Raw genomic sequence first — 27,207 nt, 5'->3', positions numbered from 1 at the left:
TTTTTATTTTGATTATAATTTCTTTTGCTGTGCAGTTTTTAGTTTGATGTAGTCCCATTTGTTTATTTATTTTTGTTTCTCTTACCCTAAAAAATGTATTGGTGAAAATTCTGCTATGTGAGTCTGGCCGGTGTGGCTCAGTGGTTGAGTGTCAACCCATGCATCAAGAGGTTGCAGGTTCGATTCCTGGTCAGGACACATGCCCAGGTTTTGGGCTTGATCCCCCGTGGGGGGCATGCCAGAGGTGGCCAATCGATATTCTCTCTCATCGACGTTTCTATCTCTCTCTCCCTCTCTCTTCCTCTCTCTGTAAAATCAATAAAGGAAAAAAATTCTGCTATGTGAGATGTCTGAGATTTTGCTGCCTATGTTTTCTTCTAGGATTTTTATGGTTTCATGACTTATATTTAAGTCTTTTATCCATTTTGAGTTTATTCTTGTGTATGATGTAAGCTGGTGGTCTAGTTTCTTTCTTTTTCTTTTTTCTCTTTTCTTTTCTTTCCTTCCTCTCTCTCTCTCTTTCTGCATGTACCTGTCCAATTTTCCCAACACCATTTATTGAAGAGACTGTCTTTACTCCAGTGTATGCTCTTGCCTCCTTTGTCGGATATTAATTGACCATAATGATGTGGGTCGATTTCTGGGGTTTCTCTTTTGTTCTATTGATCCATATGCCTGTTCTTGTGCCAGTACCAGGCTGTTTTGATTACAATGGCTTTGTAGTATAGTTTTATATCTGGTATTGTGATCTATCCAACTTTGTTCTTCTTTCTCAAAATTGCCTGGTCTATTTGGGGTCTTTTTGGTTCTATGAAAAGGTTTGGAATATTTGTTCTATGAAATATACCATTGGTATTTTAATAGGAATTGTATTGAATCTATACATTGCTTTGGGTAATATGGACATTTTAATGATGGCGATACTTCCAATCCATGAACATGTTAGATGCTTCCATTTGTTTGTATCTTTCTCTGTTTTCTTTTTCAATGTCCTGTAGTTTTCCGAGTATAGATCTTTTACCTCCTTGGTTAAGATTATTTCAAGGTATCTTATTTTGTTGTTGTTGTTGCAATGGTAAATGGGATTATTTTTTAGTTTCTCTTTCTGAGAGTTCATTATTGGTGTATAAACATGCCATTGATTTCTGGATGTTGATTTTGTATCCTACTTTGCAGAATTTATATATTAATTCTAGTAGTTTTTAGGCGGAGTCTTTAGGTTTTTCTATGTATACTATCTGTCGTCTGCAAATAATGATAGTTTTACTTCCTCCTTTCCAGTTTGGATGCCTTTGATTTTTTTCTTCTTGTCTAATTGCTGTGGCTAGGACTTTCAGTACTATGTTGAATAAGAGTAGTGAAAGTGGCCCTGGCCAGCGTGGCTCAGTTGTTAGAGTTGGCCTGAGCACCGAAAGGTTGCAGGTTCGATCCCCAGCCCTGGTTGGGGCACGTGTGGGAGGCAACCAATTAATGTGTCTCTCTCACATTGATGTTTCTCTCCCTCTCTCTCTCTTCCCCTTTCCCCATCCTTTCCACTTTCTCTAAAAATCAATGGAAAAAATACCCTTGGGTGAGGACTTACAACAACAAAAAAGAGCAGTGAAAGCAGACATACCTGTTTTGTTCCCGTTCTTAAAGAAAACACGTTTAGTTTTTGCCCATTGAGTATGATGTTGACTATAGGTTTGTCATATATGGCGTTGAGACATGATCCTTCTATTCTCGCTTTGCTGGGAGTTTTTTTTTTTGTTTTTTTTTTAATCTTCACCTTAGGATATTTTTCCATTGATTTTCAGATAGATGGGAGGGAGAGGAACATTAATGTGAGAGAGACACTTTGTTTGGTTGCCTCCCATACAACCCTGACCAGGGCCAGGGATTAACCCACAATCAAGGCATGTTCCCTTGACAGGAATCAAACCTGCAACTCTGGTTTGCAGGCTGATGCTCTAACTGCTGAGCCAAACTTGCCAGGGCTTGCTGAGATTTTTTTATTTAAAAAATGGGTGTTGGATTTTGTCAAATGTTTTTTCTGCATCTATTGATATCTTTTTTTTTTAATCTTCACCCGAGAACATTCTTCCACTTTTGTTCAAATAAAGTGGGAGGAAGAGAGGGAGAAACATCGACATTAAAGGGACATGTTGAGTGGCTGCCGCCTGCATGACCCCCAACCAGGGCTGGGGATGAATTGCAACTGAGGCACGTGCCCTTGATCGGAATCGAACCCTTGACTCATTGGTCCATGGCTGACGCTCTAACCGCTGAACCAAACAGGCTAGGGCGACACAAGAAAAAATTTTTACTTCATAAAATTCTTTTAAAATGGGACGTCTCTGGGAACTTGGATTAGCAGTGATTTCTATGTGCTTTCAGGACCTGTTCAAGAACTTTTTCAGTTGAAAAAAAAACTTCTGTCTACAAAATATATCTGTATGTTTATTTTGAGTGAAACCCTAATTTATATTCTAGAACATCTCTTTTGAGGACAAGTAGATTTTCAAAACCTTGCACGGTCTCCATTTACATGCTAATACAAAAAAAAATTCAACTACATTTAGAATACTATTAGCTAAGATATAGGTGTTTATCACAGCAGGTCCTGTTCTAAGCAGTGCTACTACTGATTTATTTACTCCTGCTAACAAGTCTTCAACTCTACCAGATAAGAGGCAGAAGGGAAGCCCGAGCTGGTCTGAGTCAATGGTTAGAGTGTCGGCCCACAGAGCAAAGGGTTTCGGGTTCAATTCCCGGGTAAGGGCATGTACCTGGGTTGCAGGTTTGATCCCTGATCCTGGGGTCCTGGTCAGGGTCATGTGGGAGACAACCAATTGATATGCCTCCCTCCCACGCTATCTAAAAATCAACAGAAAAATATCCTCAGGTGAAGAGTAACAAAAAAATAAATAAAAGAGAGCCACCCTTTATAAGAAGCAGAGGGGAAAAAAGAGAGTAAGGAAGCTGTCCATAAACATAAGCCATAGTTTAATAACAATAAAGAGTGGTTTTATTGATTTCATAATTTTAGCTATATTAATACATATTATAAACTTTAAGAATTAGAAATAAATGACTTTTTAAACCAAAAAAAATTTAGGTTATGGCAGCGTGTTTAATAATAATTATTTAAGTCTTGCACAGTTATATCTACTTTTCAGATAATCAGGAAGCCATTATCTAACTTTATATTAGGCCACAGTATAGTTACCCCTATACATGCGTTTCATTAAGTAGAAATAAAACATTGTTTCCTTTTTCAGCAAATACTCCCTTTTTGTTATACAGATATATCCTCCCCAAATTAATCTTATTATAATGTACAAAATTTATTTTTTTCCACAGAGCTGCCTCAAGTAACTTTTACCTTGGAAAGCTACGAAGGCATGAGACAGCAAAATGCTACTCTGGACTTTTGTATCTTAAATTTTTCATTTTTACTTAAAGCCCTAATTTATAACACTAAATTAACCACACATTATAATACTTATTTAGCAAAATCTTTTAACACAAACATGGAAAACATAAAAATTTGAGCAAGTATTTGGCAGACTACAGAAAGAAAACAAGATGGTGAGAAATATGATTTAGTGTTTCAAAACTGAAGAGATTGATGAATGTCATTCAAATTTCTCATCTCCTTCTTCCACATCTTTCAGATTGAGCACTTCCAAAGAACCTTTGCCTTTTGTCTCCTTCTGTATTAGCTCATCAATTTCTCTGAAGCAGCCTGGGTCAATTAGACACACCTGAAACATTTCACACAGCTGTTTACCACATGAAGAGGAGCAATACAATAAACACAACTTTATCTTCCTCTGAGACAAACACACAATACTCTCCAGATATCTCTGCTACGATAGCCTACAGTGCAACAAAGATGATGATGCACAGGGCAGCAGACTAGTCCAGCCCCTGCCTTTAAGTATGCAGGGAGACCCCCGTGACAAGGCGTTAATCTCATTTAAAGACTTGGATTCCTCAGCTGTACGACGAAATGGTTGGATTAGAAGACTATGGTCCTTTCCATACAAAAACTCAGCATTCAATTTTATAGTTCTATAAAATCACCTCTTTTTACCCACACCTGAAGGAGAGAAAGAAGCTTGAAGGCCTACATAGAAACCATGTATAAAGATTTGAAAGGATTTTAAAACTTCAAAGGGTGTCAGATGTGTTGTTTCACATCTAAAGTGGAATGCTCAACAGTCCTCTAGATCGCATGTATTTCTAAAGCTGCTGTCAAGTTTAGGGACATGAATTTACAGAAAGCTGAGTTTACACTCTGTCTGAAGCTATGGGGTGAGAACTTGAACAACAAACTGATGAGACTGACCCACTTTTAGTCTTTTATTTCCTCATGATATAAGACTCACTGTAAAATATACTTTCTCACCTAAAATCTGGATAAGTCTTTTTTTTTTTATTTTCTTTTTTTTTTTTTTTTTTTATCCTCACCCGAGGACACTTTTCCATTTTTTGTACAGATAGAATGGGAGGGAGAGAGAGGAAGGGAGAGAGAGTGAGAAACATCGATGTGAAGGGACACATCAAATGGCTGCCACCCGCACGACCAACCAGGGCCCCAGGGCCGGGGACAAACTGCAACCGAGGTACGCGCCCTTAGCAGGAACCGAACCCGGGTCTCTCCGGACCGCAGGCCGGCGCTCCAACCGCTGAGCCAAACCGGCCAGGGCTGGATAAGTCTTTAAATGAGGTTAATGCCCTGTCACACGATCAACATGATTTTATCATAAATAATTTGATTAGAAAACAATAAGAAAATTGTGTGTGCTTAACTACAATTTAGTTCTACTAAGACCTTATTTTTACCTAATTCTTGGTAAGATATTTCTGGAATTATCTTATTGTTCACACTTCCTAAATGTTTGTTACACATTTATGACTAGAGAATAAACTATTTTGGTAACACAGAGGCAGAGAAACGAGTATTTTAATCTTACAATTTCTAATTGTTGACCGTAGTCCTCACTTTCTATAACCTTGATCAGTGACTTGAGCTTTTCTTTCAGCTTTTTTCCTTCATTCACTGGAAGAATTAACCGAAGTCTCATGTGAGCACGTTCTATCTTCATTTTATCCTTTAACTGCTTTATCACTTCCAAAGCCTATCAAGACAAATTAAAAATGTCTGCAATTACCTTGCTGCTTCTACTGCCTTATTTCATAAAATATTCAAAACAAAGCTGTCTCCATCTAGCTAGATTAGGCAATGGTTTCTTAGATATGACATGAGCATAAGCCAACAGACAAAAACTGTTACAGTTCAGTAATAAAGAAACAACCAATTAAAAAGTGGTCAAAGGATTCGAACATTGATTTCTCCAGAGAGACACAGGGTCAATAAGCACATGAAAATATGCTCAAGTCATTTGTCACGAGGGAAATGCAAATAAAAACCAGAATGTTAACCATAGGATGACTATAATAAAAAAGACAGACAACAACAAATATGTTGTCAAGAATATGGAGAAAGTGGAACCCTGTACATTGATTGTGGAAATGTAAAATTCTGGAATATGATTTGTCAATTCCTCAAAAGGTTAAACAGAGTTACCATATGATTTCACAATTTAATTCCTGAATACAGAGAAATAAAAATATGTGTCCACAGAAAACCTGTAACACATTCCATAGCATTATTCACAATAGCTAAAAAGTGGAACCAACCCAAATGTCCATCTACTGGTGAATGAGTAAATAAAATGTGGTATTTCCATATAATGGGATATTATTCAGCCATAAACACGTTAATAAATATTTGTCTGCAAAAACAATATAAGTAGCAAGAATGAAGAACTGATACATGTTCAACATGGATGAATATTGAAAAGGTCACATATTGTATGCTTCCATTTATAGGAAATATCCAGACTAGACAAATCCACAGAGACAGGTCACCAAAGGCTTGTGAGGGGGGTCAAGGAGTGACAGATAATTGGTACAGGGTTTCTTCTCAGGGTAATGTGTTCTCAGGTAGTAGGAAAGGTTACAAAACTTTGTGAATATACCAATGAATTATATACTTTAAAAGGGTAACTTTTATGGCTTGTGAATTATATATAAATTAAAAAAAAACAAAAAAACAAAACTAGCCCAGACAGTGTGGCTCAGTGGACTGAGCATCATCCCATGGACTGAGAGGTCACAGTCTGATTCCTGGTCAAGGCACATGCATGGGTTGCGGGCTTGATCCCTGGTGTAGGGTGTGCAGGGGCCAGCTGATTGATGCTTCTCTCTCACATCGGTGTCTCTCTCTCTCTCCCTTCCTCTCTCTCAAAAAAATAAAACATACTTAAAAAACAAACAAACAAAAAAACTAGCCCTGGCCGGTTTGGCTCAGTGGTTGGAGCATTGGCCTGTGGACCAGAGAGTCCCGGGTTTGGTTCCTGCTAGGGGCACATACCAAACAAACAAACAAACAAACAAAAAAACTAAAAAGTGGAATTACAATGACTCTTTAAAAATTCAAGTTTTATCTTTAAAGGTTTGATTTGGATAGAAAGATGAGAGTCCTATGTATATTTGTTTTTAGTTAAAATTCCATTTTTCCTCTTACAATACACATCCTTTCCTTCCCCTCTCCCCAAAACCTACCCACTTGCTATCAAGTAGTATAATTTTATTATTACAGACCTATTATTTTAATGATTTCTTCAGAGAAATCTAATTTTCATGGATACTTCTGATATTAAAAACCACTAACCTGCTGTTTTGTACTCTTGTTGGTATTGACTGAATAGTGGATGTCCTTCATTGCTCTCTCGATAAGGATAACAGTGTACGGTCTTTTTGTTTCAGGGTTCACACATTTTTCAGCCACAATAGTGGCAATATCTCTAAACATCTGCTCCAGCTGTGTGTGCCGTTCTTTGTCTGATACTTGAACCTCCCCTTTAGTCAAAATCTAAAAAAACCAAAACAACAAATTTAAATGTGATGTCTTTATTACATACTATTTGTTAACTGACTACAAGAATAACTAAGGAGCCCTGGCCGGTTTGGCTCAGCGGTTAGAGCGTCGGCCTGCGGTCCAGAGAGGCCTGGGTTCAGTTCCCGCTAAGAGTGCATACCTCGGTTGCAGTTTGTCCCTGGCCCTGGTTGGCTGTGCGGGTGGCAGTCACTTGATGTGTCCCTTTCACATCAATGTTTCTCTCTCTCTCACCCCCACTCTGTCTGAACAAAAAATGGAAAAATGTCCTCGGGTGAGGATTAAAAAAAAAAAAGAGTAAGGAGAAAATTAAATTCATCCTCTCTAGCTACTGAAATGTAGGTAATAATTTGAACTTTGCCTAAGGAATGCACTGGATTATCTTGTGCTCCAAAATATCACTTATTTAGGATTAGGAGTGGAAAAGGCAATCTTAGCAAAGGCTCTAAATAAATGATGACTACTTGAAAAGGAATTCTATTTTCAGGTATATTACCTTAAAAGTATACAAAGGAAAAAAAGTTTATAAAGGAACAAAATAAGGCAATTTAGTAGAAAATTTAATTTCTAGAGGCTTTGGCAAAAAATATCTATGTCCTAACTGTATGTTGACTTATTGTGGTGATCATTTCATAAGGTATATAAATGTTGAATCACTATGTGGTACACCTGAAAATAATATAATACTGTATGTCGACTATACGTGAGTTAAAAAAATCCATGTTCTGCATTATTAAAAGTGATATTGTGCAGATCAAATTACTGCGTGGTAACTGTTCACTCCAAAAAAATAATACTTAAAGTTTATCATACCTCTAAGAACTTACAGTACAAATGGATATTAATTAGGGTCGGTTATGCTAGGGCTGTTAAAACCTACCTGCTTACAGATTTCAGTCTGGTCATCTGTTCCAAATGCACTGATGAGATCTTCCTTCTTTGCAACCTGACCTTTAGAAACATTTACAAACACTGAGTGGGTCTGTAGAACTTCATCAAGGTCTTTTTCCCTTTTGAGGACGACAGAAAGTCCTAAGTGAACACACTTGAATTGTTAATTCATTCACATTTAATTACGAGATGGAAGATATAAATAGCAAGAAACAACAAATACTCCTAAAAGTTCCTCTGTCGAGGAAACAAAAGAACACACCAAACACCGCATTTGTATTGGCCTTTTCTCTTTGGAGAAAAACGTCGTGCAATGTGTGGGACACTGGCGGGTCTGGGTCTGGGTCTGGGTCTGGGTCTGGCAGCTGCCATTAAAGACCGATCGCTAGATGGCAGCAGTGAGGACACTATGCACTTCGGAGACACTGGGCTGAGATCTGTGACATCAGGTGTACTATAGCTAATATTTGCAAGACCAGGCTCTTTGCCTTTATCATTATTCTGGTCAAAGGACCATAATTATGGAGGTTTCTTAGCGTTAGCCTTTGTGGCAGCATCAGAGCAAACCAAAACCAAACTCCAAACCAACAACCCAGTCGAACTCAAACCTAACAAAAAAGGATGGCTTGGTGTAGGCGCTAAGCTCGGGAAGAACAGCGACTTCTTATGCTCACAGCAGGAAAAAGTTTTTCCTTTCCTTTCCTGACAAGACCCCCCAGAGGTAGACCGCCTCGGAGGCTGCCAGCTCCGGCCAGGGCCCGGAGGGAGAGGGTCACTCACACGCCGCTCCGCCAGCCGATGACTTTGTTTTTGTAGCAGGCGATTTCGAAACGCTTCCCGGCGCGCTTCATGCGTACCACGGCCACATTTGTTAGGCGGATCTGGTTGGTGGGGGTGAAGATCGACATCGTGGCTGCTCACAGTCCTGGGGTCCGACGAACCTCGGCTGACCCGCACCAGCCTGGGAGCCACCGGCGCCTCGCTGTAACGACCAGGCGGCGCGCGGTTCAGGACCGCTCGTGGAACGCGCAGCCTCGCGACTAACTGCCTAACCCGCGGCCACAACACGCTCGGCCGACTGACTTACTACGCAGGAGGCAGGGAGGACCTGTGAAAACCGGACCCGGAAAAGTGAGCAGTAACGCCGGCGCATTGTGGCTCTTACGGCATCGTGCGGCGCCGGAAAATAGAGACACGTTTCCTGAGGTCATAGAATTCCGCCAATGAGCCGAAGAGCTCTGATTAGCTGTTGAAGCTGATGTTTGCAAGTCGGGTGGAAACACTGCACCGATGCCTCGTGGTTCCGCAGAGTTCAGGGCCACCCACACCCACCCTAACCTTTCATTACGGAAAATGTTTTAACATACAAAACAGGGAGAAAAGTGTAATGCAGGCCCATGTACCCATGAACCCGTTTCAATAACTTAGCAGCATTTTGCCATTCTTGCTTCATTCTTCATTTTTTTTGTTGGAGTATTTTTTCCATTTTTTTTTTTTTGTTAAGATAGAGTGGAAGGGAGAGAGAGGGAGAGAAACATCGACGTGAAAGGGACACATCGAGTGGCTGCCACCCGCACAACCCAACTAGGGCCGGGGACAAACTGCAACCGAGGTACGTGCCCTTATCGGGAACCAAACCCGGGTCTGTCTGGACCTCAGGCTGACGCTCTAACCACTGAGCCAAACCGGCCAGGGCTGTTGGAGTATTTTTAAAGCAAATTATGATAAGGTTTAGTTTTAAATTCTTAAGTCTATCCTAAAACACACCAAACATAATTAACATAATTCCTTCTTATCATCTCATAGCCAGTCCCTGATCAAATTTCCCCTACATGATGCCCTTTTAGAATCATTCAACAGAGATCCAAACGGGCCCACAGATTGCATTGGGTCGATGACACCCTTAGCCTCTTCCAACACCCTCTTTCCCCTTTTTTCTTATGCCACTCCCGTTTTGAGTTAGCACTATCATAATTTTATCATGCTGCCACATACTGTATCATTATGGTTATATTTATTTATTATCCTCACCTGAGGACATTTTTGCATTTATCTTCAGATAGAGCAGGAGGGAGAGAGGGAGACATCAATGTGAGAGAGACACATCAAGTGGTTGCCACCCACACGAACCCAACCAGGCGGAAACAAACTGCAACCAAGGTTCGTGCCCTTAGTAGGAACCGAACCCCAGACTCTCTGGTTCGCGGGCCTACGCTCTAACCGCTGAGCCAAACTGGCCAGGGCTATTATATTTATTTTTTAAAATTGATTTTACAGAAAGGATAGAAGAGAGAGAGACAGAGACAGACACAGAGAGGGACAGAGAAACTTCAGTTGCCTCCCGCTCCTCCCGCTCGCGCCCTGACCGGGTGTTTTGACGGGGTTTAACCCCCCGGTCCCTTCCTCCACTGTGCTAACTGGCGAGGGGCCGGAGCTCTTCGACTGGCCCGCCCAGAATTCTGGGCGGTGTTTCTCTTTAGACCCGCCCCTACCCCCCCTGAGCCAATCCGAGCAGGACCAGCAAAGCACCGGCTTCCTCGCCCCGAACACCAGCTGGTGCTCCCCTCTGGACCCGCCTCTTCCCCCTCTGAGCCAATCCCAACGAGCCTGCCAGTGGCATGGCTTCCCTCGGCTCAGCGGTCTCAGGTTGTACAGCTAATGCTGCGAGGTAGTCCCGACAGTCTCCCAGTTCCCAGAGCAGCCGCCAGGTGTTTCAGTCCGCGCTCCTAGTCTCCCGTCGGGCCGCAGAGCCCGAGCTCTGAGCAGAATGGGTAAGGGCCCCCGGCGGACCACGTTCGTGAGGCGGGAGGGGAGAAGCCTGTTTTCCGAGACCCTCTCCGGGCGGAGTGGCGGTCTCAGGACCTTTCAGAGACTTGCACTTGTCAACACGGGTACCGCAGGGGGCAAGGGAAGATTGCTCTTTGCTTTTGCCTTGGCTTTTGCTTCTGACCTCAAGTAAAGGACAGCGAAAACTGACACCCTCCCCCTTACCCACGTGCATTGAGGACCTCGCCGTGGTGCTGCAGCACCTGTGAACATTTTAGGCTTCGTCTTTTGAAATTGACCCCAGGTTTGAGGTCAGGTCCATTTATATGTCCCTTCAAAAAATGGAGTGTGAGGTCAGTTATTTAAGAAACCTTTACAAGGAGCCATGGGTCTTTAAAAATGAAATTAGAAAAAATGGAATAGTTTCAGTACTCTTGAAAACTTTTCCTATGGAGCAAGCATAACAAAGCGAAATTAACTCCACCTAAAGTATTTTGACTCTCTTCTCTTCTTTTAGTTCCCAATGTTATATCCAAATAAAGATTATATATATATAAAAAATACACACACATAGACACACATATACACACATATATATATTTGAGTGAACATTATAATTTTATGTTGCCACATAATGTAGTTACTGTTATGTTTATTTTTAAAAATTGATTTTAAAGGGAGGAAGTAAGAGAGAGAGAGAGAAACATAAGTTGCCTTCCGCACCTCCCTCAGGCGCCCGACTGGGAATGGAACCCGCACCTTTTTGATGTATGGGAGGAGGCTCCAACCAACTAGGCCACACCGGCCAGGGCATGTATTATTTTTATTAGAGTTGATTTTCTATAGATTTCTTAGCCTTGTTGTTGAGTATGGAGGTTGGTTTTATTTTTTCATTCTTTAAAATGAGGGTGGACTTTGATATGTAGCTTTAAATAAAATTACATATAGGTATCATTTTAAATTTAGATCCTTCTTTGGATACATGGGACTTCTCACCTTTAATACCATTATGGATAAACAGATACTACATATATTTGGGCTTTGCCCTTGGTATTAGCCTTTGGATTTGTTTCCAGATTGTCATCAGGAAGCAGGTAAGTGGAATTATTTTTTTATAGGAGAATATTAAGGCATCAGATTTTATACAGAATTTAGAGTGCAGATTTTCTAAGGCATTCAGAAAAATGCAGAAAAACTAAAAGGAACTTTAGGTCGCTTTTATGTTTAGTATTTAGTCATTTTTTAATGCCTAAAAAAGTTTAGTTTCAGTTTTTACAGGCTAAGTTATATATATTTAAAATTTTTTTCCCCTTTATTAATGTTTAGAGAGAGAGGAAGGGAGATGGAGAGAGATAGAAATGAGAGGGGGCCTCCTGCATGCCTCCCACTGTGGATTGGGCCCACCACTGGACATGTGCCCTGACCAGGAATAGAACTGGCGACCTCTTGGTGCATGAGTCGTTGCTCAACCACTGAGCCACACCAGTTGGGCTAAATTATTTTTTTGAAATATGTTTTTATTGTTTTTTTTTAGAGAGAGGAAGGGGGAGAGAGAAACATCAATGAGAGAGAAACATCGATTGGCTCCCTCCTGCATGCCCCTCACTGGGGATGGAGCCTACAACCCCAGCACATGCCCTGAAGGGGGATCAACCAGGACCTCTCAGTCCATGGCACAACGCTCAATCCACTGAGCCACATTGGCTGGGCTACAGGCTAAGTTATTATGGACCAAGTTATATTTACCTTTTATTTGATGAGCTGTGAATGTCTCATTCGTAAGATACAGGGAAATTTTGTAATGAAAAATTAAACTTTTATAAAAAACCAAATTTGTTTTGCATCTTTAAGGAGGTAGTAGTCTCTTTTGCTTTTCTACTAATTAAGGATCAAAAAATAAGTTTCTATTTTATCTCACTCAAATACTTTATGAATGAAAATATGTATAGTTTTATCTTTGAATAATACTTTCATCCATATGATACTATAAGGGGAATCGTTATGGTCTTAAGAAATGTGTGTCCTGCCTTTTAAGGACCTAATTGTACCAAGGGGTTAGTATTTGAGGACTACAGCCAGAAAGATTAAGAGAATAATAAAATGCATCAGTATCTGTGCTAATTTTCATTCTTGCTGAAGTTGGGAAAAGATTCAAACTTGATGGATTTGTGCAGTCGTTTATCTTCAAAGGCAAGAACTCACAGGAAAGATCGATTCCAAAAGCAACTCGGGATTTGATGACAGATGGTTATATCTCTCTTCACAAAAAGGAAGACTTTGTGTCTGGAGTGAAGATTTTCTATGGTTCCCAGACTGGTACAGCAAAGGTAAGAACTTTTTATGACACTTTTCCTTGGATTTCCTGATTTTTTTTTTTTTTTTTAACCCTCACCAGAGGATATTTTTCTGTTTATCTTCAGATAGATTGGGAGAGAGAGGGAAAGAAGGGGAGAGAGAGAGAAACATCGATGTGAGAGGGACACATCAACCGGTTGCCTCCCGCATGACCCCGGCCAGGGCTGGGGGCAAACCGCCACCGAGGTATATGCTCTTGGCCAGAATCAAACCCTCGACCCATTGGTCTGCGGGCCAATGCTCTACCGCTGAGCCAAACTGGCCAGGGCTGGATTTCCTGATCTTTTAGGTAAATCCCTAAAAAGTATCTTTTAGCAGTGATCTGAATTGGTCTTACAGTTTTCTTTCATCTTTTCTCCCTTTTCCAGCATCCTTTTTCTTTCTGGGATGGTAGGTAGGTTTTATCTCTTGTGCCCAATTCCAGTTGACTGGTGGTGTCCAGTGGTCACTGTCATGCTTGTGTCTCAGCAAATGGAAAGGGTTGCAAGTCCATTATTGATGCCTGTTGGTGTTGAAGTAGGAAATTGTGAAAAGAGAATGGCAGCACTAGTGTTCAGTATGGGCCCTGAATTTCACAACTTCACACATCTATTTAATTAAATGTATTTTGATTTCTAATAGTGTTAAAAGTATTAAAATATGATAGACATGGAATGCTGTTTAAAGTTCATACACTGCAGATATGTAGCTGAAGGATGCTTTCCATTCTTTAATTGTATATAGATGCTGCCTACTTCCTTTTTGTGAAGGTCACAGGTATTTAGTGCTTTCTAGGAAAGGATTCTAAGGCTGACATGAAAATGGATTTTAAAAGCTAAAGTGTCCATGATTTTTGTATGGTTGTTGTACAAAAGAGGGTTCTACTGCCCTCTTGTGGGTATTTTGCAGAATAATACTTTTTAGTTTTTCAGTACTCCAGAGCAGGTATAGTACAGATACTTTGTTCCACATTCTAGTTAAAGGTCACTTACAAATTCAGCTTTAAGCAGCAGAGCTGGGAGACAGAAAGAAACGTAAAAACTGAAAGAAACTGAGCAACCAAAACAAAGTGCTTTTATGTTACTCAAAAAGATCTTAATTTAGCCCTGGCCGGTTTGGCTCTGCGGTTGGAGCATCTGCGGTTGGAGCATCGGCCCGTGGACCAGAGAGTCCCGGGTTCGGTTCCCACTAGGGGCATGTACCAAAAAAAAAAAAAAAGATCTTAATTCATAGCCTCCTTTATGAATGTTTAAAATTCTTTAAAGATTAAATTAATTCTTGCAGATGGCACCAGATCCAGGCATAGAGTTCATAATGAAAAGTACTCTCCAGAGAATCTCTTAACTATTTTATTTTAGTTCCTCTGATGGTTATTTCTTTAACCTTCTTGTGCTATGTTTCTTTCTTTTTTTTTTTTTAATCCTCACCTGAGGATATTTTTCATTTTTTTTTCAGGTAGAGTGGGAGGGAGAGAGAGGAACAAAGAGAGAGAGAGAGAGAGAGAGAGAGAGAGAGAGAGAGAGAAACATCGATGTGAAAGGGACACATCGAGTGGCTGCCACCCGCTCGACCAACCAGGGCCAGGGACAAACTGCAACTGAGGTACGCACCCTTAGCGGGAACCGAACCCGGGTCTCTCTGGACCGCAGGCCGACGCTCTAACCGCTGAGCCAAACTGGCCAGGGCACTTTTTTTTATTTATTTTTATTATGTTTCTAGATTTATCAATTTTAGATAAAAGTTGATTCCTGCCCTGACTGGTTTGGCTCAGTGGTTAGAGTGTTGGCCTGTGGACCAATGAATCCTGGGTTCGATTCTGGTCAAGGGCATGTGCCTTGGTTGTGGTTTATCCCTGGCCCTGGTCAGGTTGAGCGGGAGGCAACCAGTTGATGTGTCTCTCTCACATTGATGTTTCTCTCTCACCCCCTCTATCCCTCCCTCCCACTCTATCTGATGATAGAAAAAAAAAGTTATTGGTTCCTCATATCAGTCAGTTCATACAAACATTCCTCAGATCTCAGTTAATATTGTTATCCACATCATAGTTGGTATGAGTTAGATGGCCCTTCTTAAAGCTATGCCACCTAAATTTTCTTTATTCTGCTTTCACATTTGATTGATCCATATTTGACTGGGTATAGAGGACTAGGTCGACTTTTTTTTTTTTACATCTTTGAAGGCATCATCACTTCATTGTTTTCTAGCAGTCAGTATTGCTGATGAGAAGGCTAATATAATACCTCATTCCTTTATAGATGACTTGATTTTTTTTGTTCCCGGAAGCCTTTAGAATTAACGCTTTGCCCTTGATATTTGGAACTTTTATGAGATTATATCTAGGTTGGATCTTTTTTCAGCCATTATGCTGGACTCTTGGGCTCTTGAGCTTTGAAGATTTGTTTACATTAATTCTGCTAATATTTCTTGGGTGAATTTTTTTCTGTTTCATTTTTGCAGGTCTAACTGTTGTTGGTTGGATGTTGGAGCTTTTGGATGTTCTTCTATGTCTCAAACCTTTTCTCTCATACTTTTTTGTAACTTTTTCTTTTCATTCTGGGTTCTCAGATTTTAATTTCAAATCTTTTTTGAATGTTTTATTTTAACTATTTATTTACAAAAATGCCATTTTGCTCAATTTTTATAACATTTTGTTCATAACTTAACTATATATAACATTTTGTTCATAACTTAACTATATATGTATATGTGTGTGTGTATATATCTCTATCTCTATCTCTCTCTATCTCTATCTCTATCTCTATCTCTATCTCTATCTCTATCTCTATCTCTATCTCTATCTCTATATTTGTGTTGTAAATCCTCACCCGAGGATATTTTCCCATTGATTTTTAGAAAGAGTGGAAAGGAGGGAGGGAGGGAAGGGGGGAGAGAGAGAGAGAGAGAAAGAGAAGCATTGATGTGAGAAAGACATATTGATTAACCTCCTTCAAGCGCCCTGACTAGGGCTGAGGATTGAACCTGCAACCCAGGTTCGTGCCCTTGACTGAGAATCAAACCATGACCCTTTAGTGAGCAAGCCATTGCTCTAACCACTGTGTGACACCAATCAGGGCTAGTATTTGTGTTTTTGATGACAAATGTCAGTCACTGAAAAAGTTTTTCATGAGAAATGCCTCATTCTCTTGCCAACAGGGGTAAATGAAGACAGTATTTTGCTTATTTAGCTTATTGAAGACTGTGATTTTTTTTTTTTTCTTATTAGGAATTTGCAACAATTCTTGCCGAAGCTGTTACCTCCCTGCACCTGCCTGTGACAATTATTAATCTGAAAGAATATGATCCAGATGATAATCTAGTAGAAGAGGTTGGTAATTGTCTTATTTATTTTCTTCAGTCAAGATTCAAATTTAATGGATCTCCTGTGTTCTGGAATAAATAGAATCTTCAGAATAAATTTAATTTTCATGCTGAGGAATCTCAGTTGGTTGAGATTTCAGTGCTAGTTGGAGGTGTTGAGTGTGTGGTGTGTGGTGTGGTACACTGATTCTGAAGTGGTGTGGAGCCTGGGGCAGGGGCAAAGGTGGGTGGTTTGAAGTTCCCAATGCCCTCCTGATTGGAATCTCATAATCAAGGAGGATTGTTATTGATGACAGTGTGCTGTGCGTGTGGACCATGTGGAAGCCTACTGATAGGTCAGGAGCCCTTTGGGTAGCAGAAGAAGTGTGGACTTAGGAGTTAGAGAAATCTCTTACTAGTTGTGTGACCTTTCTGCATTGCTTAATGTCTATGAGAGTTCAGTTTCATCTGAGACGTGCCCCTCGCACTCCTCTAGTCCTACCCAGTTAGGGAAGTTTGCCTTACAGTAAGTGTTCTCAAAGTGTAGCCCTTGAACCAGCAGTTTCAGCATCTCCTGGGGACTTGGTATAAATGCAGATTCGTAGGTCCTAGCCCAGCTCCGCTGACTCAAAGTCTGGATGTAGGACTGTTTAAACAAAGGCCCCAGGTGATTCTGAAGCAGCTAGAGTTGGAGAAGGGCTTAGAGCATGGGTGAACAAACTTTTTCTGTAAAGAGCCAGATAGTAAACATCTTCAGCTTTGTGGACCTTGCAGCCACGGATCTGCCTTTGAGGTGTAAAACAGCCATAGGCAATATGGAAATGAATGAGTGTGGCTGTGTTCCAATAAAACTTTATTGACTAAAACAGGTAGTGGGTTGGATTGGGCCTGTAGGCTATAGTTTACCAGCCCCTTCTTAGTAATATAAACTTCCACTGTAATTGTGCCATTTTTTTTTTTCTCCTCCAAGAAAACACTGGAGTGCAAATGAGTGAGCTTGACTCGGTGCTAAATTATTTGTGAAAAGTTATTAGTAAATTTGGATACTTAATAATTAGTAAGGGATTACTTATAACTTACGTGATGACTTGGAACTGTTAAAAGAAACAGTCAAGCAGATGAAATGCTGTGACTAGCAGACTGAAGATGTATTTTATTTCCCTATGTACATGATGGTACCAGGTTATTACTTTATGTTTAAGAAGTTTTTTTGCTTTAATTTTTCAGGTAATTTTTTAGAGATCTTAGTGTGTTTTTCTGATTAACTTGCATTTTGATTCCAATGTGACAATTTGGAGATGATAGGGATTGAGAGTCTGAGAGATGGAAGGAGTAGATGGTGAAGGGCACCAGGAGGTATAATGGCAAGGGACCAGGTTTTCTCCCCTGTGCAAGTTGTCCTTGCTATTTTCCTTCACCTTTGAAAAAGATTAATGTTTGTGAAAGCACCCTTTGTTCTCAGAAAGTAGTATGATAGGAATGTCAATATTTCAAAAAGGGGTTTCTTCTTGAATATTCTTCTGAAATAATTACTGTCTTGGTTAGGTCACTAGTAAAATTGTTTGTGCCTTCCTGGTTGCTACATACACTGATGGTCGACCAACCGAGAGTGCAGAGTGGTTCTGCAAATGGTTAGAGGAAGCATCCAATGATTTTCGATTTGGCAAAACTTACCTAAAGGGTATGAGATATGCGGTGTTTGGCCTGGGAAATTCTGCCTATGCAAGCCACTTCAACAAGGTAGGTACAAGGTAGATATATGTTGAATTATAGGGATAAATTATCTTCATTTAAAAAAAATTAACACACACACATACATATGTACATGTGAAATAATCCACAGATTTTTGGTACTTAATAATAAACTTACTGTGTTATTCTTTATATCTGGGAGTTGCTACACATATATATCCAATCTTGGTGTATTGTAGGCTCTCAGTAAATTTTTATTGAATAAAATAAATGCAAATGCCTCCTATTGTCTAGTGTCTTAGAAGCCTGAGTTCATAGACTTTGAGTTCAGCCTTCTGTTCCCAAGCAGGACCTTGTGAGTGGAATATCACTGACTCTTTGGACTTTCTTAACTGCCTGTTCTGTTGTTGAATAACCTTTATTGCCCAAACTAACTTTTTTTTATCCTCACCCGAGGACATTTTTTCGTTTTTTGTTCAGATAGAGTGGGAGGGAGAGAGAGGAAGAGAGAGAGAAACATCGATGCGAAAGGGACACATCGAGTGGTTGCCACCTGCACAACCCAACCAGGGCCGGGGACAAACTGCAACCGAGGTATGTGCCCTTAGCGGGAACCGAACCCGGGTCTCTCTGGACCACAGGCCGACACTCTAACCGCTGAGCCAAACAGGCCAGGGCCCAAACTAACTTTTTTTAAAAAAATGTTTTTATTGATTTTAGAGAAAAAGGGAGAGGGAGAGAGAGATAGAAGCATTGATGAGAGATCAGTATCAACATTGATCAGATCAAGCCTGCAAACTGGGCATGTGCCCTGACTGGGAATTGAACCGGGACCTCTCAGTCCATGGGATGATGCTCAATCCACTGAGCCACACTGGGTGGGCTTGAGCTAACTTTTAATATAGTTGAACTCATTGTCTTTTAATCATTAATTTTTAAAGGGCAATAGAAGAAAAACATTCACTCCCTTTATCTAATAAAACATTAATTGTATTGTTTTCCTGGATTTAAAAAAAATGAAATCAACTTGACTCCTTTTCTTTTGCAGTCTATTCTCTATACTTTAAAAAATTGGAGCCTTCTCAGTTCCTTATTGGTTCTAAAAGTTGCTAAAAACTTTTGTGTGGGTACCTTTCCCTAGATATGGGCCCAGCCTGGCTCACCTCTCTGGTAGAACGTGACTAAAGTTGAGAGTGGAGAACTTCCTTTAAAATTGTTTTCATTCAATCATTACATCAAGATGTATATTTCACCCATATTTTCAAAGGGATTAGATTAAGAATGGTAAAATTCAGATATGTAAATATTTTGTTTAATGCCTTGCCACTCAGGAAGTCTGTTAAGATTTTAAACTCTTAGCTATGCTTCTTGGTAACCCCTGTTCCTCAGCTTCATCGCTTGATATTGCAATGAACTACATTTCTGAGTTTATGAAATTATGAGTCTTGCCAAATGGACTCCATTGCACTTTATTATTAAATGGGCTTTGGCCCCATAGGCTTTGTTACATTTTGGAAAAAATTTGTTTTCTAATGATTTATTTTATTCTGACATTATTTAGAAGAGTGGTTTTCAAATTCTTATTTTATTTATTTTTATCCTCACCTGAGGACATTTTTCGTTCAGATACAGTGGGAGGGAGAGAGAGGAAGAGGGAGAGAGAGAAACATCGATGTGAAAGGGACACATCGAGTGGCTGCCTCCCGTATGACCCAACCAGGGCTGGGGACAAACTACAACCGAGGTATGTGCCCTTTGCGGGAACCAAACCTGGGTTTCTCTGACCGCAGGCCGACACTCTAACCGCTGAGTCAAACTGGCCAGGGCTTCAAATTATTTTTAAAGCATTAACCCTTAGTTTAATAAAATGGTTTATTTGTCTCTTTGTTAAAAAAATCTTTTGCAGAGTCTTATCATAATGTATCAACTGCAGTCCTTGTGGGTTGTGGCTGGGGCCAGAGGGCTTGAAGCCCTTTTGGCTAAGCAGTTCCCTCTTCCCAGTGGCAGCAGGGGTCCCACAGTTACTCTAGGTTTTTGCAAAGCAGTCTACACACCTCTGATTTAGACTGTTTTTTAGCTCATCTATCTATTTTTCTTACAGGTGGGCAAGAATGTTGATAAGTGGCTATGGATGCTTGGTGCTCATCGCGTGATGACTCGAGGGGAGGGTGACTGCAATGTGGTTAAAAGCAAACACGGCAGCATTGAAGCTGACTTCAGAGCTTGGAAGAGCAAGTTCATCTCCCAGCTCCAGGTGCTTCATCAAGGAGAGAAGAAATCCTGTGATGGCAATTGCAGAAAAGGCAAATGTGAATCTAGTCAGCACGGCTCAGAGGAAATGGAGCCAGGGTCTCATACCAAGGACAGATCGCATCAGAGAGACCCTGAGGTATGTAGCCTGTGTGTCCATGTCTCTCTGCTTTCCTCCTGTGTTTGGAGATGCCGAACCTTACCTCTGCCCTGCGAAACGATTTCATTGGCTTCTGGAAGATCTGAAACCCATGTGGGGGTGTTTTAGAGAGTGCAGTCTTAGGAGTTAAGCCATGTTGTGCTAGATGCTTTCCTGTGTCTCTTGTGTAATCACTGTATTGCTAGAGTCAAATAGATTTCTACCACAATTTGCAGGTTAGGAAACAGAAGCCAGAGAAGTTAAATATGTCCCGGGCTGAGCTTATATCTTTTTTTCTTTATTGTTTTTTTTTTTTTTGAGAGAGAGGGAGAGAGAGATAGAAACACCGATGAGAGTGAACATTAATTGGCTGTCTCCTGCATGCCCCACACTGGGGATTTGACCCATAATCTGGGCATGTGCCCTGACCAGAAATTGAACTGTTGACCTCTTGGTGCATGGGTCAATACTCAACCACTAAGCCATACTGGCTGGGCTGAACTCATATCTTTTTATCACCAAACCACATCTTCTTCCTTACCTCTCTTAATGACTGTTAATCACTTCAACTTAAAGGCTGCAAGTCATCCTAGATTCATCTCTTTGATCCCTCACATTCTAAACATTTCTCTTTTTTCTTTCTTCACATACCTCAGAGTACCTTTGAGGGTCCTGTCTTCAGGCTGTATCACACTATTGTGCTTTGGCCACCTGGTCACTTGTGTCACTCAGCAGAAACTTCACATTCTGACTCACTGTCTTACTGTCCACCCTTATTCCCATCATTATTCTTCATGGCTAAGTCATGCATGTTGATGATTTACCTAGTACCCTGGTCAGCCAGTTTCCTGGCCTTCAAACTTTCAGTAACCATTTTCTTCACTGACTGGCCTCTCACTTCCATGGGCGGCTCTGAAATTGCATGTTCTTGTGACCCCCAACTCGAACCTCCTTCTGGGTGCTCCTGCTTTAAAATTCTCTTGATCCCATACCTTTTTCACTGCACAGTGAAAACTGCTTACGTTACTTCTGTCCTTACCCAGTTCAGATTTTATACTCATTCTTTTATAAACATCTTCAATTGCCTTGCCTCCACTCCATTTTACAACACAACTGGCTGAACTCCAAGCCAGGTTGAAACCTGCTGTCTGCCTTCTCCGTTGCCTGCTGCTTGCTGTTTGATCACAGATTCAATTATGAATTCAGAACTCCTCAGTAGTCTCCGACATTCTGTGGTAACTTCCCTTTCTCACTCTCCAAGCTGACTGTTTAATACCTCTTTCTTCCTGTCCCTTCCTCCAGCTTTCATATAAAGCCATCAGAGGAGAATTCTCATAGAGCCCCTGCCCCATCTGCAAATATTCACCATCCTTTCTGTCCTGGAAGAAAGGACCTGGTTCTGTCAAAGACCACTTTCTGTGCATTCTCTGGAGCCAAGGGCTTTGGCTCCTTTGTTTATTTTTTTATATTTTATTATTTTTTTTATCCTCACCCGAGGACATTTTTCCACTTTTTGTTCAGATGGAGTGGGGGGGGTGGAGAGAGGGAGAGAGAGAGAGAGAAACATCGACGTGAAGGGACACATCGAGTGGCTGCCACTAGCATGACCAACCAGGGCTGGGGACAAACTGCAACCGAGGTACGTGCCCTTAGCGGGAACCGAACCCGGGTTTCTCTGTACCACAGGCCGATGTTCCAACCGCTGAGCCAAACCGGCCAGGGCTGGCTCCTTTGTTTATTGCATCTGTCTCCTGCACGGTTAATCTTTTCCTCTCTACTAAGTAGTTCCCATAAATATATAAACATCCTCTGGAATCACCATATTTAAACAAACACAAAAAGCAAGTAAAAAACAAATCTTTCCTTTGTTCTCTTTCAGCTACTGTTTCATTTTTTTCTGTTCTCTTTTTCTAGCTAATCTTTTTGCTTATTTTTCTCTTCATTTCACTTTTAATATGTTTAAAAACTTATAATGAGGTAAAAAATAATGAGGTAAAATTCACATAAGAAAATTAACATTTAAAAGTATATAATCCAGGGCTATTTAGTGCATTCACAATTTTGTGCAACCACTGCCTAATATCAAGTTCCAAAACCTTTTCATCATCTTAGTAAACACCACCACCAGCTCAGTTACTTATAAAAAAAAAAATCTAAGAGTCATACTTGATTTCTTACTTTTTCTCATAAAGTCTGGTGGGTTCCTTGTCTAAAACAGTGGTCAGGAAACTTTTCCTTTAACAGACCAGCTTGTAATATTTTCAACTTTGTGTGCCATGTGATTTCTGTTGCAACTATCAGTGCTGCCATTGTATCAAGAAAGTAGCCACAGATAACATGTAAATGATAGGCACTTTCAGATTTGACCCAAGACTGGCTGCATTTGGCCTGTGGGGCCTAGTTTTCTGACCTCTAGCCAAAACTATTTGATATCCATCTGGTGGCTTCAGAATTTGTGAGGGGGTGTTAGATGGTTGGCTTCTCTGAACAATGTATTTCTAAAACATTGATGTTCCAGGAGGAGGAGGAGCCCTTTGAGAGTTCCAGTGAGGAAGAATCTGGTACTGAGGACCACCAGAGTCTGACTTCTGTTGTTGATGTTGAGGACCTTGGCAAAATTATGAATCTTGTGAAGAAAGAAAAGGTACTGTAATTTTGGGAAATAATGAACTTAGATCCTGCAGTGGGTTAATATCTAGCATTCTGTATTGGTGTGTAGTCCATCTGAGCTCATAATTGGACAGTTTATTTGCCTCCTGTCTTGAGAATTTTCTACTTTTTTGCTACTTTTACATGAGCTTTGTGAATGTCTTTCCTCTTGGTCCTGTGAAAATGAGCTCATAGTAGGGTAGGCAGAAGATTTTAGGACAAGAACTGAGGAAAGGCTAGATGGTAGAAGGGACTTCATTCATTGCATAGCTGAAGATGACAGGATGATAGCACGGTAAGATTGATTAGTGTTAAGATTTCAAGTGGAACTCTTGTGTAAAGTTGCTTCCTGTCTTACAGACTGAGTGTGTCGGGCTTAGGAATGTAAGCTTGAGTGTGATGGCAGCTTGGTCTGTAGGTGTTGAGATCAGCGTGGGTGGAGGCCTTAGAATCCAGGAAATGTTAGTCTGAGTGGCTGTCTCAGTGACTAAATGAATGTGAGAATGTACAGTGCAGTAGGATTTTGTGCAGATTCCAGTGATCTAAAATTGAAATAACATATACAATTATATAAAAATACAAAGTCTCAACTTATGTGTCAGTTTTGGGAAATGAGAATATTCTAAACTAAAAATGTATCTGGTGCATAAGTCTTAGAAACAAAATAAGTAAAACTATGGAAAAATCCAAGAAAATCAATCACAAAATTAACACAAACTCAAATGAAAAGATTTAGTAAGGTAGCAGGATATAATAAGGTAAAAAGTTGCCCTGGCCAGTTTGGCTCAGTGGTTAGAGTGTTGGCCCGCGGAGCAGAGAGTCCCAGGTTTGGTTCACGCTAAGAGCATGTACTTTGGTTACAGTTTGTCCCCAGCCCTGGTTGGGGTTGTGTGGATGGAAGCCAGTTGATGTGTCTTTCTCATATCAATGTTTCTCTCTTTTCCCCATCCTTTCTCCCTCCCGTTCTATCTGAAGATAAATACAAAAATGCCCTTGGGTGAGGATAAAATAAAATAAAATAAAATAAAGTAAAAAGTTAAAAAGCTTTTGTACGTCCAAGCAATAACCATTTGGAAGCTGTCATGGAAGAAAAAACCTCATTTACAACAGCCACATAAAGAAGAAATAACTACATAGAAGTGCATCTAGAAAGAAATACCCTAAATATATGTGAGAAAAACTTCAAAACATTTCTGAAAGATATAACAGTACCCTGAACAAATTGAAAGACATTCTTGTTTTTAGATACGGTGACTCAGTATTGCAAAAATGTCAGTTCTTTTAAGTTAATACATAAATTTGATGCAATCCATTAAAAATTCTAATAAAGTTTTTTTCTGGAGCTAGATTGGTTGATTCATATGGCAAAATAAACATATAAGAATGCTAGGAATGAAGAAGAAAAAAGATGGTGGCAGGCAGGACCGGACAAGGGTTAGTGTGTGAGAGTGAGCAACTGTGAGAGAGAGTGGATGTGAGTGTGGATGAGCAACCTCGAGCAGTGCAGAAACGTGGGGCAGAGGGTTCCTGTGCTGTGGATGGGGAGCAGCCAGCTACCTCGGTAAGCGGCTTGCCAGGGCGCTTGTCCTTGCGTGGCCAGAAGGCCCTGCCATTTTGGAAGATCCCTCGGTCTTCTCTGGGAGGAGGCAGTGGGGAGTAGCTAGCGGTGAGCGACCTGAGTTCCCTAGTGCACCTTACACCATTGGAGCAGTGGACCCCACGGTGTCAGCGCAGACCAGTGCACAGTAGTAGCACTGTCAAGGTGCCTGCTGTGGAAGCTGCAACCAGCTGGGAGCCGAGCACCATCCCCCACAGCAGCAGCCTGATTGGAGTGGAGCACCACCCCCAGCAACAGTAGTGCCAGTTTGGGAGCCCAGCACCTTTCCCCACAACAGCAGTGACTGGGTGGGACTGGAGCCCCACCTTCAACAGCAGCTGAGGCTCAGGAGCCAAGAAACACCCCCAGCAGCAGAGGCTTGAGAACGGACTTCCATCCCCAGGCAGCAGCAGCACAGATCAACAGCTGAGACCCATCCCCAGCAGCATCAGTAGAGGCTGATCAGGAGTGATGCCCCAGAACAAGCAGCAGCAAGGCTCTGGCAGCCAAGACCTGCACCTGACAACTGCAGCAGCAGATTTGGAGTGGAGCCCCTCCCCCAGCGGCAGCAAAGTCCTGGGAGCTGTGCGTCTTTAGTCCCCAACAGCAGCAGAGGATTGGGAGCTGAGAGCACCCCCTGGCAACAGCAGCAGCATAGCAGCGCAAACCTGCTGTGGAAGCTGCTGACACTCAGCCCCAGTAGCATCAGCAGTGACTGATCAGGAGCTGAGTCCCATCAGGCAGCAGTGCACCCCTGTAGGGCAGCAGGACCCACACATCTCAGCAGCGCACCAGCTGGACCCACGTATCCCTGAAGCACACCAGCTGGACCCACGTACCCCAGCAGTGCCTACCACAACAGACCAATACCAGCCGCAAGTGGTCAATCCGCCAGGACCCACAGCAGGCAAGAGGCACCACACACCAGAACAGTCTGGGAGGCACAGCAGCCTTATTTGATACACACTGACCTGCCTACACATCCCAACATCTCTTACTAGGCCTGGAACTACCAGACTGCTAAAATGGGGAGACAAAGAAACAACACCCAAATGAAAGAAAAGGAAGAATCACCAGAAAGGAAACTACATGAAATAGAAGCAAGCAATTTGTCATATAAAGAATTCAAGCAATGATTTTAAGGGTGCTCAAACAATTTAGTGAGAACTACAAGCAATTTAATGAGAATTATAAAGAGCTCAGTGGGAACTACATCAGCATAAAAAAAGAGGTAGAAGCTATGAATAAAATCAAGTGGAAATAAAGAATGTTATGAAAAATACCTTAGAAGGTCTCAATAGTAGAATGGAAGAAGTTGAAGACCGAATCAGTGAGTTAGAAGACCAGGTAGAAAAAAACACCCAAATAGAGCAGCAAATGGAAAAAACATTAAAAAGTAGGAGGAGAATTTAAGGGAGCTTTGGGACAATACAAAACAACAACATTCGCATCATAGAGCTACCAGGAGGGGAAGAATCAGAGAAAGGAATAGAGAACCTGTTTGAAGAAATAATGACAGAAAACTTCCCTAAACTGGTGAAGGAAGTCACACAAGTCCAGGAAACACAGTCCCAAGCAAGATGAACCCCAAAAGACCCACAACTAGACACATCATAATAAAAATGGCAAACATTAAATATAAAGAAAGAATCTTAAAGGAAGCAAGAGAGAGACAGAAAGTTACCTACAAGGGAGCTCCCATTAGACTGTCAGCTGGATTCTCAATAGAAACACTGCAGACCAGAAGGGAGTGGCATGAAGTATACAAAGTAATGAAAGGCAAGGGTCTGAATTCAAGACTACTTTATTCACCAAAGGTCATTCAAAATTGAAGGTGGAATGGAGAGCTTCACAGACAAAAAAAAAGCTAAAGGAATTTACCACCACCAAACCAGCACTGCAAGAAATGTTAAAGGGACTGTTGTAAGAAGAAGAAGAAATAGAGAGAGAGAGAGAGAGGTGGGGGGGTGGAGAACACAGGCATAAAATAAAAATGGCAGCTCATAAGTATCTATCAATAATAACCTTAAATGTAAATGACTTGAATGCTCCAATCAAAAGACATAGCGTGGCTGATAAGAAAACATGACCCATATATATGCTGTCTACAAGAGACCCATCTCACAACAAAAGACTCACACAAGATGAAAGTGAAGGGATGGAAAAAATATTTCCTGGCAAATGGAAATGAAAAAAAAGCTGGTGTAGCAATACTCATATCTGATAAGATAGACTTCAAAACGAGGGCTATAATAAGAGGCAAAGAAGGTCACTACATAATATTAAAGGGATCAATTCAACAAGAGGATAAAATCCTGGTAAACATATATGCACCAAATATAGGAGCACCAAAATATATTTAAAAACTTCTGGAGGACTTCATGGGAGAGATCAATAGCAATACAATCATAATGGGTGACTTTAACACCCCACTGACACCACTGGATAGATCTAGACAAAAAAATTAACAAGGACACAGAGTCCTTAAATGACGAACTGGATCAGTTGGACTTAATTGATATTTACAGAACATTTCACCCCAAAGCTGAAGAATATACATTCTTTTCAAGTGCACATGGGACATTCCTTTTTTTTTTTTTTTTTAACACTCTCACTCTCTCACGCACTCACCCTCTCTCTGGT

At 40.9% G+C, this 27,207-nt stretch overlaps 2 protein-coding genes across 3 annotated transcripts in view; one reads left to right on the top strand and one right to left on the bottom strand.

Moving 5' to 3' along the window:
• Positions 1 to 3,106: 3,106 nt before the first annotated feature.
• Positions 3,107 to 8,976, bottom strand: SBDS (SBDS ribosome maturation factor). The gene is made up of 5 exons (XM_036280895.1): positions 8,621 to 8,976; positions 7,830 to 7,959; positions 6,725 to 6,925; positions 4,962 to 5,126; positions 3,107 to 3,746 (listed from the first exon to the last, which is right to left on the bottom strand). The coding sequence occupies exons 1-5, from the start codon at positions 8,746 to 8,748 to the stop codon at positions 3,618 to 3,620; spliced, it is 753 nt and encodes a 250-aa protein (XP_036136788.1). The 5' UTR covers positions 8,749 to 8,976; the 3' UTR covers positions 3,107 to 3,617.
• A 1,487-nt stretch (positions 8,977 to 10,463) lies between these two features.
• LOC118641781 (S-adenosyl-L-methionine-dependent tRNA 4-demethylwyosine synthase TYW1) overlaps positions 10,464 to 27,207 on the top strand; it is a 159,205-nt gene continuing 142,461 nt past the window's right edge. Inside the window, exons 1-7 of one of the 2 annotated variants that reach the window (XM_036279333.1) lie at positions 10,464 to 10,611; positions 11,573 to 11,700; positions 12,781 to 12,933; positions 16,164 to 16,265; positions 17,783 to 17,977; positions 20,031 to 20,318; positions 22,837 to 22,962. In XM_036279333.1, coding sequence (XP_036135226.1) covers positions 10,608 to 10,611; positions 11,573 to 11,700; positions 12,781 to 12,933; positions 16,164 to 16,265; positions 17,783 to 17,977; positions 20,031 to 20,318; positions 22,837 to 22,962 — 996 coding nt within the window. In that variant the 5' untranslated portion in view covers positions 10,464 to 10,607. Of the gene's footprint in view, positions 10,612 to 11,572; positions 11,701 to 12,745; positions 12,934 to 16,163; positions 16,266 to 17,782; positions 17,978 to 20,030; positions 20,319 to 22,836; positions 22,963 to 27,207 lie in introns of those variants that run through there. The other variant, XM_036279334.1, reaches the window with a different exon arrangement.

The sequence above is a fragment of the Molossus molossus genome, unplaced genomic scaffold (genome assembly GCF_014108415.1).
Source record: "Molossus molossus isolate mMolMol1 unplaced genomic scaffold, mMolMol1.p scaffold_m16_p_3, whole genome shotgun sequence".
Taxonomy (NCBI): Eukaryota; Metazoa; Chordata; class Mammalia; order Chiroptera; family Molossidae; genus Molossus; species Molossus molossus.
This window is presented reverse-complemented; position numbering and strand designations above follow the sequence as displayed.

What these genes read in the sequence shown, in the direction of transcription:
- SBDS (XM_036280895.1), bottom strand. Translation starts at nt 8,748, where the DNA reads ATGTCGATCTTCACCCCCACCAACCAGATCCGCCTAACAAATGTGGCC. An exon ending in AGACTGAAATCTGTAAGCAG is followed by an intron (nt 6,926 to 7,829) that starts GTAGGTTTTAAC and finishes TGGTTTTTTTAG; the next exon opens with ATTTTGACTAAAGGGGAGGT. An exon ending in ACGGTCAACAATTAGAAATT is followed by an intron (nt 3,747 to 4,961) that starts GTAAGATTAAAA and finishes GAAATGTTTCAG; the next exon opens with GTGTGTCTAATTGACCCAGG.